General features: G+C 61.0%; 1 protein-coding gene across 3 annotated transcripts in view; it reads left to right on the top strand.

Annotated features, from left to right (window-relative positions):
* Window positions 1-15,599, top strand: part of EVL (Enah/Vasp-like) — a 109,444-nt gene that overhangs the window by 89,970 nt on the left and 3,875 nt on the right. For 2 of the 3 annotated variants that reach the window (XM_079769029.1, XM_079769028.1), the window contains exons 4-11: window positions 3,525-3,588; window positions 6,772-6,827; window positions 7,514-7,743; window positions 8,421-8,542; window positions 11,332-11,392; window positions 12,699-12,762; window positions 13,969-14,035; window positions 14,131-14,193. In XM_079769029.1, coding sequence (XP_079625155.1) covers window positions 3,525-3,588; window positions 6,772-6,827; window positions 7,514-7,743; window positions 8,421-8,542; window positions 11,332-11,392; window positions 12,699-12,762; window positions 13,969-14,035; window positions 14,131-14,193 — 727 coding nt within the window. The remainder of the gene's footprint in view (window positions 1-3,524; window positions 3,589-6,771; window positions 6,828-7,513; window positions 7,744-8,420; window positions 8,543-11,331; window positions 11,393-12,698; window positions 12,763-13,968; window positions 14,036-14,130; window positions 14,194-15,599) is intronic. The other variant, XM_079769030.1, reaches the window with a different exon arrangement.

Here is a 15,599-nt window from a genome sequence, read left to right as displayed (position 1 = left end):
TCTGGCCCCCGTCTGTGGCTCGGGGTCAGCCCCCGCCCAGGTGGGCTCATGGCTGGAGTCTGGCCCAGCAACCCCCTCCCCCAGTGTTGTTTTCTCTGCTGTGCCCCCCGACTTCAGTCAGCTCCCAGATTCAGCAAGATCATGACACCAAGGTCAGCATCATGAGCCCCATGGCACTGGGCCAGCCCCCTCACCTCTCAGAGCCACCACCACTCACTCTGTGTGCCTCCGGGGTGGGGGGTCCAGCTGGGCAACAGAGGCAGGTCTGTGCGGAGGCGTTTCCAGGAGAAGTGGCTGCGGGGTGGGCTGGAATCTCGTTCGATGGAGCTTGGACCGAACCCCATAAAAGTCAGGCTTGTGTTTCCAGAGCGCAGTCTGCACGGTCAGTGTGGAGGGCAGGCAGGAGGAGGGAGGGTGGAAAAGGCTCCGAGATAAACCGAGGCATCGCAGGAGGGAGATGCTGGGGCAGCCACGTGGGGATGGGTTCTGTCGGGGTTCAGACACAGCAGCAGTGGGTCTCAGTGACTACAAGCTATGGGGTGGAGGAGACGGAGCTGGCCCACCCACTCCTCGCCTGGATCCTGAAGGTGGGACGTGACTCCATGACACAGGAGAGCCTGTGGCCTCCTCCCTAGCTTCCGATGCTCCACCAGGAATCATGCAGGTGACTCAACACCGGGACAGGGAAGTGGCCACCAGCCACCCAGTGCCCCACCCTGAGATTTTCTCACTGAGGAAGCACCTACAAATGTCTGTACCAGCAATTTCCCAAGGGATCCCACGCAGTTCTGGGGGAGCAATCCTTCTCTGGTCTCTCCACCCTGCCTCTGCCAGGGGGCAGCCAGGCCAGTGGGGGGAATCGGCCAGGAGACTGCTAAGGGTACCGTGGGCCACTGAGCAGACCCCTCCACAGGGAGGGACTGTACTTCTAAAGTTCAGGACGCTCAGAGCTCAAAGCAGACTAACACTTCTTAGTTTAAGCAGAATGTATGGAAGGCCTTATGCAACCCAGTGTTGTCTCTTCCCTCCGTACTAAGATGCCAGCTGTCTAATTTTAAAGCATGTCTCAAGTACAGGGGCCAGAGCCCCCGGGGACAGCGAGGGCCCCTGGGAACAGCGAGGGCCCTGTTAGATCCCCCACCTCTGGAGGACAGGCTGGTGGGGGACCCAAGCGCAGGATCAGCACAGACTACTGTGTGGACAGCTGGCTGCCCTCTGGGGTCCTGACAAAGGGATGGCAAACACTTCCTGTGACCAGGCCAGTGCAGCAGACGCAGAGGCCTCCGAGCAGCCAGTATTGCCCGGGTGTAAGACCTCGGTCCCAGGGTGGGGCCTGGCCAGGGTATGGTGGCTCCAGTCCTCAGGCCTGGCACTAGACCGGGTCTCTGGGACAGGGCCTCAGCCTCCAGAAGGGCAACCTCCAGATTCAGGCCTTGGGCTCAGCAACAGAGACCAGGGCTAGGACGCCTTCCCTCCTGCCTCGGCCAGGATGTGGGTGGGTCAGAGATGGGGGACCCCTGTCTGCTGTGTGGACACCAGGCAGAAGCTGTGCACCCCTGAGGCTGCGGCCCTGTGGTCCTGGCTCTTGGGCAGCGGGCCAGCTGCCCCTTCTCCTGCGTTCTCCCTCCCCAAGCCGGCCATCCGACCCCGCAGTGTGGTTGAGTTTAAGAAAAAAAGTGTGTTTGGCACGTAGTTTGAACCTGGCTTCACCGCTTGCCGTCTGTGAGGCCCTGAGCGAGTCGCTTCCCCTTTCTGGGCTGTTTCCTTGCCTGTTACAAGCGGCGCTGTCGGGTAGGGCTGGGAGTTAGGATCAGGGCGTTGAGGAGAGCTGATGCCGCTGTCATCCGTGTTCTCATGTTCCTGCTCTGGTTTCCTGATGACCAGGGAGGCGCCCGGGACCTGAGCCTGGCCCGCTGGGTGAGGGAAAAGCTTGTCCCTCCGGATCTTTTTAACTGAGAGTGTTTCTTTTCTTTGTTAAACTTTTCACATTTTCTAATGAACATATATTACATGTTATTTATAGTCAGGAAAATAAATGTTTTAGAGCACTGAATGATGTGTTAAATAAAGGAAAAAAAGTATTTAGAGACAGGGAAAGAACATAACACTTATTTCATACTCCAGCCAGGCCACCACGCCAGACATCATTGGTCACCTCTATAAAAAGTCCGCAGGCCTCTCCCCTGCTCCCCCAAGAGCAGCAGGAGGCGTGGAGCCAGGAGCAGGCCTGGCAGGTCCACCGGGGAGTTTTCCTCGAGTGTTGGCGGCCTCTCCTCCTCCCACCCAGCCTGGCCCCCACCCACCATCGGGATCCTCCACCCGGGGGCGGGCAAGCCACAAAGCATGGCTCAGGGAAACCATGCCGGAAGCAGATAGATGCCGGGGCCCTGGCCAGCAGGGTCTGAAACTGTCAGATATGGAGGCCAATATAGGGTCTGGAAAGGGCTGTCAAGCAGAGAAAAGTATTCAGACCACGTTGCGTCACATGGTGGAGGAAATAGGGCCTTGGAGGGTGGGTGGGTTTGGCACCTCGGAGTAAGAAAGCCCTTGCTCACCTGGGAGGCAGTGGGACGCACCAGGAGTACGTGCCCGGGAGGCACACGGGGTTCCTGTGCTGGGCAGGAGGCTGCCCGCAATCAGATGGTCCGTTTCCGCTCTGAGGTCCTGTCACCATAGCCGCCGGGCCCTTGTTCCAGGGCACAGCCCGCTCACCCCTCCGCTGCCTGAAGCCCCTCCAGAGAGGCCTTCTGCCCCGGTGGGTTTTGTCACAGGCTGATGCTGTCACCTCCTGGTCAGCGAGAATGAGACCTGCTCGAGCCCCTCCCCCTCACTGAGACGCCACGCTTCCCGTGACACCTGAGCTGGCAAAGGCAAGGAACAATCAGCTCTTTCTTGGGTCGGGGCAGAAGCCTGGCTTTTCTTATAAACGTGACACAGCATCAGCCCCGTGCGGACATGGGTCATGTGCAGGCCTCCCCCCTCCGCCCCCCCCCCCCGCCCCCAGCTCCAGGCCCTGCCTTCAGACAGCTCTGCCTCCACCGGCCACTCCCACCCACCGCTGCAGACCCGTAGGTGCAGGCAGCCCAGGGCTGACCCTGGCTCTCACACCTCCCTGCTCTAGTGCTGTTGCTTTGCTCAAAAGTCGGAAGAAATGGCTCTGCGGGGTTTGGTGACGCCAAGTAAGTGCACTGGCGATTTTAGTTATGGTGGCTTCGGGAGACGTGGCAAGTGAGGAAGTGGAAACGGCAGATGTGGTTAGAGAGGCGTCGGTAGCCAAAAGGGGTGGTCTGCACCATGTGAAAACGCCATCCATTTATCGGCTCTGACAGAAGAGCCACAGAAAGGGCGAGAGAGGTGATTGAGAGGCTGAGATGGGGCCGGCTGTTACACAGGTGTCAGAGCCACTGTCGAAAGGTCAAGGACGCCTCATGGGACCGACCAGGAGGGCAAAGACAGGGCCAGGTGTGTTTGCCGGGCCTTTCTTCTCCACTAACCACCGTACTCTGTGCTTCTGTGCCCCGCAGGCCCGTCCACCCAGCGGCAGGTGCAGAATGGCCCCTCTCCTGATGAGATGGACATCCAGAGAAGGTAATGCCCCCCCAGCAGGGCCCAGCCTGGTGGCCAGGGCACCGTTCGGCCAGCGCAGGACACACTGCAGCTAGGGCCAGGTCTCCCAGAGGCGCCGCCGGGACAGGGAACAGGCCTGAGCAGAGAGGAAGAGGGAGGCCAGGCCATTGTTGTTTCACAGAGAGCCCCGCGGCCTCCTGTCGCAGCCCTCATGAACCGGGCCGTGTCCTGCGGGCTGTGCTCTGAGCTAACATGCCTTCCAGGTGTATGAGGAGGTAGTTGTCATGACGGGAAGGGATTGGGTCACGTGGCCAAGGCTGCCCGGGTCTGTCTGACTGAGGCCCCGGCCTTGGCACCGTCCTGTGCCATCTCCCCTCACTCTATCTGAAGGCCTCGTGAGACCTGGCCCCACCCCCCTCCACTGGCGGCCTTGGACAGTGCCACGCCTCTCTGGAGGACCTCAGCCCCTGGGAAGGTTAAAGCGGCGCAGGCCATGAGAGCGCTGTGTGAGCCAGGGCCAGGGCCAGGGCCGCGTCGATGTCCTTGTGCGGCCAGCCTGTGGAGGAGGCAGCTCCTGGGGGGCACGGGCCCTAGGATGGCACCCCACTCGCTCCAAGCTGCTCCTACAGGGTGCGAACTGGGAGGAAGGGCAGTGCTGTTGTCCTGACATTACAGCAGAGGTCCTGGTGGCCAAGGGGGGCGTGGCCTCCCGGGTCATGTTGCCAGGAAAGGCAGGGCTAGGGCTTGAACCTTGGCCGCCATGCCCTGTGGGGCCTTGCCTCTCTGTGAGGCTTTGCATCCTGATCCCCACCATGCTCCCCAGCTTCTGAGAAAGACTAGGACCCTAAGGGCGGTGGCTAAATGCCAGTAGAACCCCAGGCTGGGGGTGGGAGGGATGTCCCAGCTTCGCCTGGCCTGAGGCTCCCTCGGGGTGTTCTCTCCAGCCTCTCCCTCCCCCTGGAGAGAAGGTTCTCTGCTCTGACGTGGACTTAGGACCCTCGGCAGGTTCCCAGGCCTTAGTTTCCCATTTGAATAGGACAGGGATTTTATTTTTGTTTTTGTTTTCATTCTTTTTTGTGTCTATTTTATTTTTAAGTTCAAGTTTACATCAGTATTTTGTATTAGTTTCAGGTGTTCCGCGTAGTGGTTAGGTGATCGTGTGATTTACAAAGTGGTCCCCTCCGCCTTCCCAGAACCACCTGCAGCACACGGTTATTGCCATGTGACTGCCTGTGCGCCCTGTGTGTGCTCCCTTCCCGGGACTGTTCTGTAACCGCCCAGCTCACTTCTCAGTCCCCTCACCTTTCTCACAGTCCCCAGCCCGCTCCCCCTGGCACCGCCATCCGTCCTCTGCATCTGTGAGGCTGTTTTAATTTGTTCGTTCGTTTATTTTTTCGTTAGATTCCGCACGTAAGTGAAATATGGTGTTTGTCTGACGTGTTCACTGAGCACAACACCCTCCAGGTCATTTGTGCTGGAGGATGACAGTGTTAGCTTAGTCCTTGCTCTCTCCGGTCAAGCAATGAGGGAGGGAATGCTCCCTGGACAGACTCCTTGGCACCATTTCCCATGTTGACTAACTCCTCGGGCCTGTCTTCTGGCCTCTCATGAAAACAGCAACTGTTCACAAGGTTTACCCCCCACTACCTCCATCCCAGCTCAGCCCCCCGCCAGGTCCCAGGGCTGCCTGGGCCCAGAGGGCATGAGTGAGCCCTACCAGACTGCGAGAGGTGCACCAGGGGCATGTGGGCCCAAGCGGACCCTCCCTTAGCTCTCTCAGAACTGGCTGAACATCACCACGCTGCATTATCTTAACCCACCACCCACGTCCAAGGCGTGGGAGGCCACTGGCTGCAGACAGTTCAGTGTTGCCAGCAGCCACCTGTCCGCAGGCCGGAGCGCCCCTGGAAGTCAGTCTGTGAACGGCAAGAGGCAAACGCAGAGCAGGGACTCCGCTGGTTCCTGCCACTCCACACAGAGGGAGAGATGGCTGACACGGAGCCTGCACAGTGAGCTGTTATGAGTGCAGCCCGATTTGTAAATACTTCCAAACACCTCATTTTACTGAGGGCTTCTAAATGTGAATTCTGCTGGGCAGATTGGAGTTTGGGTGATGTCTCGGCAGTTTAGAAGGAGAGGCTAACGGAGGTGCTGCTGGGAGTTTTTCAGACACCTTTAATGCCAAAGGTTCTTTTTTACTATTTTTTAGGTCCCAGGTATAACTCTTAAAAGAACTCCCTAGAACAGGTGATATTATGCTTATTTTACGGAGAAGAATCGGAGCCCACAAAGCCAGGAACCTCAGAATGGAAGCCAGAAAGCTCCCTCCCTCTGAATGGCCTTTGCAGTAAACTGTGACCTTCCTCTAAGATGCGAGCAGCTGCGCTTACTGAGCAGCTGCTGCGTGTGGGACCCGGTGCCAGGCACCAGGGAAAGGCCAGCTCGCCGTGCACAGGGCGCAGACTCACGGCCCACATACCCCCTGAGCCAGGTGGATCGAAGCGCCCGGCCCCATGCTGCACAGCAGGCTTTCAGGGTGGGCACACACGGGGAGGCCGCTGCCGTCCCTGGTCCACATGGTTCCTGAGCCCCCTCCTGCTCCAGCGCCACCGTCCCAGATTCTGCGGACACGTTTGTGGGTCAGTGTCCTCACTCGACCGGCCTGTGAGAGTGCCCGAAGCTGCTCTGCCGTAAGGAGCTCGGTGTCAGTTCCCCGCAAGGCTCAGCGCCTGCACTGCCCGCACCACATGGCCCCGTCATGGAGGCCAGGCCTGCGGCTACATCGGGCTGAAAAGAATGAGCACGTGCCCGCCGAGTGTCCGCTCCTGACAGCCCACGGTGCCTGGGAAGTGTTCCGGGATTACCCAGGTGCCGTAGGGACAGGACATTGGAGGTCGGGTCAGCTGAGGCCACAGGCACAAAAGCCAGGAGGCCCATCCAGCCTAGGGGAAAGCATGGTCACTCGTCCACATGGTGCCTGAGCCTTCGTGGGGGGCTCCCTGTTTAGGGGTGCCCGAGACTCAGGAGGCTGCCGGCACTTACCTGTTTGGAGATCTTGAACCAGTCACGTGCCTCCTCTGTTAAGTGGGGGAAGCAAGCCCAGTGGCCATCGGAGCCAGGGAGGGGATAAGGGGAGCTCACTGTGAGCGCCCCCAGCCCAGGGCGCACAGTGGGTGTGGACCCCCTGGTTCTCTTGCTTTTCAGACAAGTGATGGAGCAGCAGCGCCAGGAGTCTCTAGAGAGAAGAACCTCAGCCACAGGTGAGAGCCCGCAGGCCTGCTCCCCACACCCGCTCGGTGGCAGCCCCACCGAGGCGGTGACAGTGTGCATCGGGCCCTCTGTGAAGAGCTACATAGGCCTCAACGTGTGCCAGTCACATTCGATGAGAGTAGGGGACCCAGAGACAGGAGAGAGTGGGCGGTTCAGCCTCTGGTGCTGGATGTTGAGGGGAGACAGGGACAGGGGACTGACCAGCACTCAGCATTGCTCCCTGACATACGGCCCGGTCAGCCCTGTGACCCACAGTTACCTGCCACAGTCCCCAGAGGCCAAGGGTCACTCACAGTCGCATCTCAGGGACCAGCGTCTGCTGGCGCCTAGGGTGGTGCAAGGCGCGGAGAAGGGACACAGGAGCAAAGGGTACAGTCTGAGCCACCAAAGGCCTTCCTCCCCCTGGAGACCCACCATTAGAGCAGGACAATGGCAGCTGAGCTCACGGGGTGTTAGGCACTGTGGGTCCAGCCAGGCCTCCAAATGCTGGGGATACGGGGACCAGCCTAGGGAGTGGCCGGAGCAGGGCCAAGCTCACCCCAAGGGGATGGAAGAGGCAGCCTGAGCTGTCCCTGCTCCCTCAGAGCAACAGGCTGCCCTGTCCCTCCTCCCTCCCAGGAAGCACAGCGGGGGCGGGGGGGCTAGGGACTAATTGAGCCCCTCTGTTGTGTTTCAGGACCCACCCTCCCACCGGGGCACCCCTCATCTGCAGTCAGCGCCCCCCTCTCGTGTAGTGGGCCTCCACCCCCGCCCCCACCCCCTGTCCCACCACCACCCACGGGGGCCACTCCCCCTCCCCCACCCCCACTGCCAGCCGGAGGAGCCCAGGGCGCAAGCCACGACGAGAGCTCCGTGTCAGGACTGGCCGCTGCCCTGGCGGGGGCCAAGCTGAGGAGGGTCCAGCGGGTAAGCGCCCCTGAGCACAGGCCGGATAGGCTGGGGGGCCAGTTTCTAACTACTGAATAGACAGAGCCTTCCCCTGTCCCCGAGACCCCGAGCAAAGCCCCGCCCTCCCAACCTGGACGCCAGCTCTGCCGGCTGTTTTCAGTGAGAACCGGACAGGACGGCACTGGCTAGACCAGGAGCCGCTTGCAGCTTTGTCACCTGCTGCTGACCCTCACGGCGACCTTCAGAGCAGGCAGGAAGTAGTTCCCTCATGAGGCGCAGTTAGGACTTGGGCCCGGGGCCCCTCCCTCCATCAGTGCTTCTCATGGAAACCAGCCCCCGAGGCCCAGCCTTACTTCCCGAGCCCTCCGCCCGCAGCCTGGAAGGAGAGCCCCTGGACCGTGCCGCGGCTGGGGCTCTGACACCTCTGATGGGAGGCCGCTCCCTCCCAAGGATTGTCTCCGCCCCTCGGGTCACGCAAGGGCGCTGGCTCCGCGCCAGGAGAGCATCCACTGTGACTGGCCAGGCCTGGTCCCTCTCTGGTTTTGTCACCTGTGGGTCGGGGGGATGGGACTCGATGACCCCTCGGGCCTCCTCTGTGCTGCCATCGTGGGAATGACACGTCCACACACACACGTGCCCTGTTCCTCTCGAGTGATGTCTACAACAGCAGACTGAACGCTGGTCCTTCCCCGTAGCCCGAAGATGCGTCCGGAGGCTCCAGTCCCAGCGGGACCTCCAAGTCTGACGCCAATCGGGCGAGCAGTGGGGGCGGAGGAGGAGGCCTCATGGAAGAGATGAACAAGCTGCTGGCCAAGAGGTAGGTGCTTAGGGGTTTTTAGGGTGTTCAGGGTATTGGCGCAACTCAGCGGCCCCAGCACCGAATGAGAGCCCTTGCCTGAGCCCAAGACGCCTCGTCACCTGGGCTCAGCCAGGCGGACAACCCTTAAGTTTCCCCTTGTCCTGGGGTCAGTCTGAGGCGTCAGGCCGAACGGAGTCCGTGAACTTGAAAGCCCTCCGCATTTCAGTGTAACAGATACTGAAGCATCTTTCCTGTACAGCCGTCCTGAGAAGGGGGAAACGTGGCGATAGTTTCAGAGGGAAATGAGGAGTATTCCCTGCACTTAGGATCCCAACACAAACGCGGGGTGGGCCCAGGGCTGGGCGGCATGGCTGCCCCACGTGAGAGCCGTTGTGGAGGACACAGGAAAGGGGACTGTGAGGCGGCCGGAGCCCGGGGACGTCACGCTGAGGGGGAGGAACAGTTCCATCCGTGTCCTGGCTGGGCCCTGCGGCCTGCCAGCCACATCTCTGCCCACACCCACAGGTGTGGCTCCAGCTTGCCCAAGGCCACTCGCCTGTCCCTGGCTCTTAGTCGTTTCCCAGGTGGAACCTGAGCAAGTGGAGAGATCACACAGTTCCTCGGGAGAGTTGCAAAACTTGATTTTACTCGTTAATGTGGCGTGGCAGCAGGAATGCCCTGACAGGTACCCGGTGTCATGGCTCACCTGTCGGGTGCTCCCTGTGGTTCAAGAAAAGCCAGGGCCAGGACCTTGCTCCAGCCGGGACCCCTCCTGCTGCTGTCACCCTCCGGGCTCTCCCCTCTGCCCTCCAAGTCAGCTGAGTGCGAGCTCCCTGTGTGCCCGGGGTCTTCGTGTCCTTTCACCTCCTTAGATCCGCTCGGCTCTGTGAGGGTGAGGTGGGAGCAGAGGCCCCAGCGTGCAGGTACCTGGTCTGTCGCTTCTCGGCTGGGGCAGAGCCAGCATTTCCTGCCCAAGGCCTCCACAGCACAGGGCCTCCCAAGCCTGCAGCGGGGCCTGAGTGTACAGAGGTAACCAAGAGGGGACAGACAGTGACCAGGTGCAGGGTGACCGCGGCTGCACCACGGAGGGAACGGCTCCTGGGGGAGAGAGCCGGGAGGGCTTCCCAGAGGAGGTTCCACACGTGCCCGGTTTTGAAGGACGAGAACACTTCTGGGGCTGAGGTGGGAGAGAAGAGCAGTCCAGGCAAAACGAGCAGAGGGTGGAGGGCTCAGTGCCTGGGAAGGCTGAGCCGCACCCTGAGCCCTGGGAGTGGAGAGCACAGCCTCCTCGCAGGTGCGTTGGATTCTATCTCAGAGAGGGGAGCGGGGCCTCCTGGAAAAACAAGGTGTTTTTCAAAAGAAAACATTCATTCTTCCCCCGAGTCCAAAACCAACACGTTAACAATGACAGCTTGGCCTAGATGGCCCAGACCAAAGGGAGAGGAAGTTCCTCAGAACCGGAAAAGGCACGTTGCCAAGAGCGGGTGGGACGCCCGGACGCTGGTGGGCCCCGCCGAGAACAAACACATTTGCACAACTCGACGGGATTGCTTGAGTTGCTCTTTGACGTCCACCAAGAGGTGGATGTGGCGGAGCCCACTTCTTCATGCAGGTAATGGCAGACTGCCTCCTCGCTGTGAGCCCTCCCTGCAGCGCCACCGGGCTGGGGTGGCCTGGCCTGCTTTGGGTGGGAGCAGAGCATCACAGGGCAGAGTGACAGTGGGTCGTCCGGGAAGCGATGATGGTGGCTTGCACCAGTTGTCCAAAGTGAGATGGGGAAAGGCAGATTTGCTGTGTGGGGAGGAAGATGGTGTCTGAGGAGCGATAGGTGGGTGGACCTGCTTCCTACGACGAGAAGACTGAAGAAGGAGCCCTGTGTGGCTGAGGAGCCAACCGTGTGGGCTCCGTCACCCGAATGATGACATCCGACCTGCAGCCCCTCACCACTCGCCAGGCCAGCTTCCTTTTTTCTCTTTTTTAAAATATATTTTTTTATTGATTTCAGAGAGGAAGAGAGAAGGAGAGAGACAGAAACATCAATGATGAGAATCATTGATCGGCTGCCTCCTACATGCCCCCTACTGAGGATCAAGATCAAGCCCACAACCCGGGCATGTGCCCCAACTGGGAATCGAACCATAACCACCTGGTTCATAGGTCAGCGCTCAACCACCAAGTCACACTGGCCGGGCGTCAGCTTCCTTCTTGATGGGTTGCTCACCCCCCAGATCTAAGAGTTCTGTGCACTGGCGGCTTCATAGAGCTGAAGACCCCAAAGGCAGGTCTTGGGGAATATCCAAGTTCTGTGTGTGTAGATTTGGGAATCGGGCGTTATTTCAAAGCTGCCTTTTCCCATCTCACACATAGGCGGCCACTTAGGTGAGATTTTAAAGATTGTGGAAACGCGTGAGTTGTCTAGAGGCATCAGCTCGGCTATTCAGAGTCTTTCCTGAGCATGTCCGTTCTCAGTGGTGGTCCATGCTGTGGTAAACAAAAAGGGTCCCTCCTCCCTCCGCAAGGTGGTCTGCTCACCCAGGCAGTGGGCCTGCAGACGAAGCGTTCCCACAGCCCTGGCTGGCAGGTCTCAGCCTAGACGGGGCCTCTCCTGTCCCATGTGGCCAGGCCAGTTTCGTGTCCAGGGTCCTGGGACCAGCACAGACCTGGACACTTGGCCACAGACCAGATGGGGGCTTCAAAACAGGTCAGATCCCCCCACGGGATCCTCTGAGGGCCAAGCGTGTCCACACAGAGGCATCTGGATGGATGCGGAACCTCCAGGAGCTGATTTGCTTCTTGCTCTGTGTTAGGAGAAAAGCGGCTTCCCAGACTGACAAGCCGGCTGATAAGAAGGAAGATGAAAGCCAAACGGTGAGCAAGCGCCCCTCGCACACCCCACCTGCGTGAATACCCGGGAAGGCTCTCTGGCCTCAAGCCAGGCCTTTGGGGCATGAGGTGCACTTGGGGCACGTGATAGGTACGTCCCCAGGTGACCTATAGGAGCGATGGGCACAGGGGGGCAGGAGGAGGACGACGGGAGGGCCTGTGGAGCACTCATTGTCATCCCCACGGCTCTGGGCACCAGTCCCACCGGCCAGTCCCACCGACAGCCCTGTGGCACGCTGGCCAGGCAGCCGCACCAGCTGTGCGACTGGCAGAGACGCCCCGCCCTGGGCCAGGCTGTGCACGTGCTGGGGCCCCAGAGAGGGCAGAGGTTACATTCAGCCGAGGGAGGGGACACAGGAAATACTGAGGGCAGAGAGAGAAGGAGCACCAGGGGCCCTGGGAGCTGAATGAGGAGCCCCAAAAGCCTGCCTGGGGTGCCCTCGAGAAGCGCCGTTTGCCCTGAGCTTCAAGGCCCAGACCAGAGCAGAGAGCGCAGCGCAGGGAGCAGCGTCAGCAAAAGCACAGACAGGCCGAGGGCCCGGGAGGCGGCTCTGCCCACCTACCTGTCACGCTGCCTCCACCTCCCACCAGGTGACTCCAGAGACTTTCCACAGAGGGGCTGAGGGACAGACCTAGGGTTTAGAACTCATTTGGCAGCAGCGTTCATGAACTTGTGGGCTGATGGGGACAGAGATAACCTTAGGATCGATTCTCAGCACCACCTCTCAGGTGAAGGACAAGTGAGGCCTTCACAGCCTTCCCCAGCCTGGTCCCTGGGAAGGAAGGGGGCTGTGGGTGGCACAGCACCCTCTAGGGTCACCCAGACATCTGGTCCTCACATCAGCCATCAGAGGCGGGAGCCAGGCCCAAAGAGCAGAGGTCCCTTAGGTGGGTCCCACCTGGCTGCGCCCCTCACAATGGACAGCAAGGCAGAAGCTGCTCCTGGGCCGGGAGTGGCGGGCACACCCAGGAGCTCAGGCCACCGTTGTGCGGAGGGTCGGGCCCTCGGTGGGCTGCGGAGGGTTGGTGCAGCCGTAGAGTCTGCCCCACTAGGCAGGAGCCTGTGTCTCCCTGCAGCCCTCTCCTTCCCTGATTCCATGGGCCAGACCACCTCCCACCCGGACTTAGGGTTTCATTTGTTAATAATACTCATTCTGCCAATTATAAAAGTAACATATGTTCCTTAAAAAAAAATCTAGGGTTTTCTAGATGGCCCTGGTCACAGGCATCCTGCCCCTGCCCAACAGCCTTTGTAAGCAGACTGACGGCCAAGCTTTTTTCCCCATTTTAGGAAGAGCCCAGCACCTCTCCATCTCCGGGTACCCGAGCAGCCAGCCAGCCACCCAACTCCTCAGGTAAGAGGCGCCCTGCCCGGCCTGCGCGCAGGGTCTCAGAGCAGGAGGCACTCCCACAGGAACATGATCCGGTCCCTCCGCCGCACTTTACAAATGAGCAGAGACAGCCAGCGGGGCTGCGCTAGGGGTCTCCCTGCCACCTCCCCCAAAGCCACCACTCCGGTGAGCCCCAGGCTCCCTCGGTGCCCAGGGCAAGGAGTGCTAGCGTTCAGGGGATGGCTGCCCATGGGCATCAGAGCTGCCAGGCCGCAGAGCCCACCCACCCAGCCCTGCCTTCCCCACACGAGAGGAGCTCCGACCTGCCCCGCCTCGTGGCCTGGGCTCTGTTGGCGCGTCTGCCTCCCTGGCGGGATGGCTCTGTGTGATGCCGCGTGGGCTCTCGGTGAATGAGTGTGTAAATACCACCCGCCCAGGCCATGGGCCTGGGTTGGCCCAGTGTAGGAGGTCGAAGCTCAGTGTGGTTACGTGGTGGTTCGCTCAGGGCCACACGCCTGCAGCGTGGATGCGTCCCAGCGCCTGTGCCAGCAGTTCCCGGGGGTGGCTTTCAGGAGCCCTGCCCTGGCCTGCGGTCGGCCTCTGCTGCCTGGGCATTTTCCCTTCTGCCTCTGCTCATCCACGAAGTCAGTGAATTCCATTCAGTTTGACAGATCTCGTGACAAAAAGGGAAATATCATTTAATGCCACTTAATTTAAAAAAGAAAAGGGAAAACCAAACCAGCCCTCACGCCCAGGACAGGGAGGGGCCAGCTGTCCTGTGGGGAGCACCACGGAGTCAGAGGCAGCAGGTGCTCATGGGGCCCCAGGGGCCTGGCCCCCAAAAGCAAACGTGGGCCTCAGGCTGGTGAGCACCTGGCGCAGCTGCCTCTGCCCGCTCACCCCCGCTGGCGCCACGCCCACGGCAGAGGGCGTAGCTGAGAGCTCCCTGGCGCTTGGTTTGCACTTCACGGAGGGTGGGCTTTCATGGTGAGGCTCGAAACCAGACCACACGTCAAGGCCAGCCGGGTCCTGCGTGGGGGAGACACGGGGGACAGCAGGGTCATCCACAGCCTGCGAGAGCTGCCGGGGCCAAAGGGGACTGAGGACAGGCCAGGCGTCAGCTCCCCCAAAGCAGAGCTTCCTGAAGGGCACAGGGGGCCTCCTGTCGGGGATGTTGGGCGGGGCCTGGGAGTCCTCTCAGCCCTAAGGCTCCTCGTCCTGACTTGACAGAGGCCGGCCGGAAGCCCTGGGAGCGGAGCAACTCCGTGGAGAAGCCCGTGTCCTCGTTGCTGTCCAGGTGAGCGGGCCCCGGGGAGGCTCGAGCTGCGCCGTCGGTGGGGCCGAGGCCGCCATGGTGCCCATTCACATGTCTGTTTCATTCCCCTGCCCTAGAACCCCGTCCGTGGCCAAGAGCCCCGAAGCTAAGAGCCCCCTTCAGTCGCAGCCTCACTCTAGGTACCAAACGCCTCTCTCTGGGGCCTCCATCGTCCCCTGCCCGTGACTAACACCAGCCCTGTCCTTGTCCTGTCATCTAACGGTGCTGTGGGCGATCTCCCCCAGACCTGGGGCCAGGTGTGGCTGGGACCGCTTCCCCCTCCCTCCCAGGGAGGGAGAGACGGGCCGGGAGGGTGGCCTGCCCACAGGGCATGAGCTGAGCTGAAGTGAGTCCCAGCTCTGGGCTCCCTGTGTCGTTTGGCACGTCCCCCCTCCCCCACCCCGTGAAGAGGTCTGTCGGCCTCTGCCTCTCAGGCGGTCGTGTGGACAGCTGTGTGGACAGGAGCTGGACACAGGAAGTGCTCACCAGCCACAGCTGCGCCCCACAGCTCAGCCATGCGGGGCCTGGCCCGGCACGCCGCCTCCTCACCTTCCTCCCCGTACAGTTTCCGGCGGATGCTGACCATATTTCCCAAACCCAGAGCTGGTATGGTAACAGGATAGGATATTTGAAACTGAGGAAGCCCCGAAAGTCAGAGCCTAGCAGCCCCATAGTAACCAGAGGCCAGGTTGGCCTTAACTGCAGCTCCAGAACCCGGGTAAGAAATGTCTCCATTGCCACCAAGATTGAGGGAAGCCACTCGTGTGGCAGAGCAGGTGGCCTCTGAGGCTGGTCTTGCAGAGCAAAAGGGGGGATGGGCAGAGCGCGCTGGCCTGGCCCTGGCCGGAGGGGCGATGACACTTGGTGAGCAGGGGGAGGACTCGGGGATAGCCAGGACTTGTCCAGGGCCTGTGTCTGCCAGGTTGGGGGGGTGGGGGGGGGGGTCCTGCTCATCCTGCCTTGCAGGGACCTCGTCTCTCTTGGGAAGGCCTGTGGTTGGACGGCTGTGGGTTCTGACAGGTGCTCGGGAGGCCCGGAGGGTCACCTGGGAGGCAGCACTGGGGACAGGCGCTGTAGCGAGTGGGCTGGGCAGGCCTCCCTCAGTGGCATTTGGGTGGCTCTGAGATTGGGGGGATTGCCTTCCAGTCGGCGTGGAACTGCTGAGGCCCTGTGGCTACGAAGTGAGCAGGGAAGAGGAAGGGCAGTGGGCAGGAAGGCGTCTCGTCGATTGGGTTCTGGGTGCGGGCCAGTGTGCGCGCCCTCAACACAGGCGCTGGGCTGTCAGCTGTTGGGGAGCTCACTCGGCTGTGAAAGGAGGTACATGGAGGGGCAGGAACAGAGCAGGCCCAGCAGGAGGCAGGGTGCCCAGGGCACGGTGGTCACTTCCTGCTGCTGGAGGAAGGGCGGGCTGCCCGTGCCCCTTAGAAGGGGACTCTCCAGCCCTGAGACAGATCCGTTCTCTAGCGTGGCCGTCCCTCCGGCAGGGGCATCCCTGCGCTCACGGAGTGTGACAGTGTCACCATCTGGGGCTGTTGGGTGTACATAC

This window comes from Cnephaeus nilssonii (genome assembly GCF_951640355.1).
Source record: "Cnephaeus nilssonii genome assembly, chromosome: 4".
In the NCBI taxonomy this organism is placed as follows: domain Eukaryota; kingdom Metazoa; phylum Chordata; class Mammalia; order Chiroptera; family Vespertilionidae; genus Cnephaeus; species Cnephaeus nilssonii.
The sequence above is the reverse complement of the archived record's forward strand: the minus strand, read 5'-3'. Positions and strand labels throughout refer to the sequence as shown.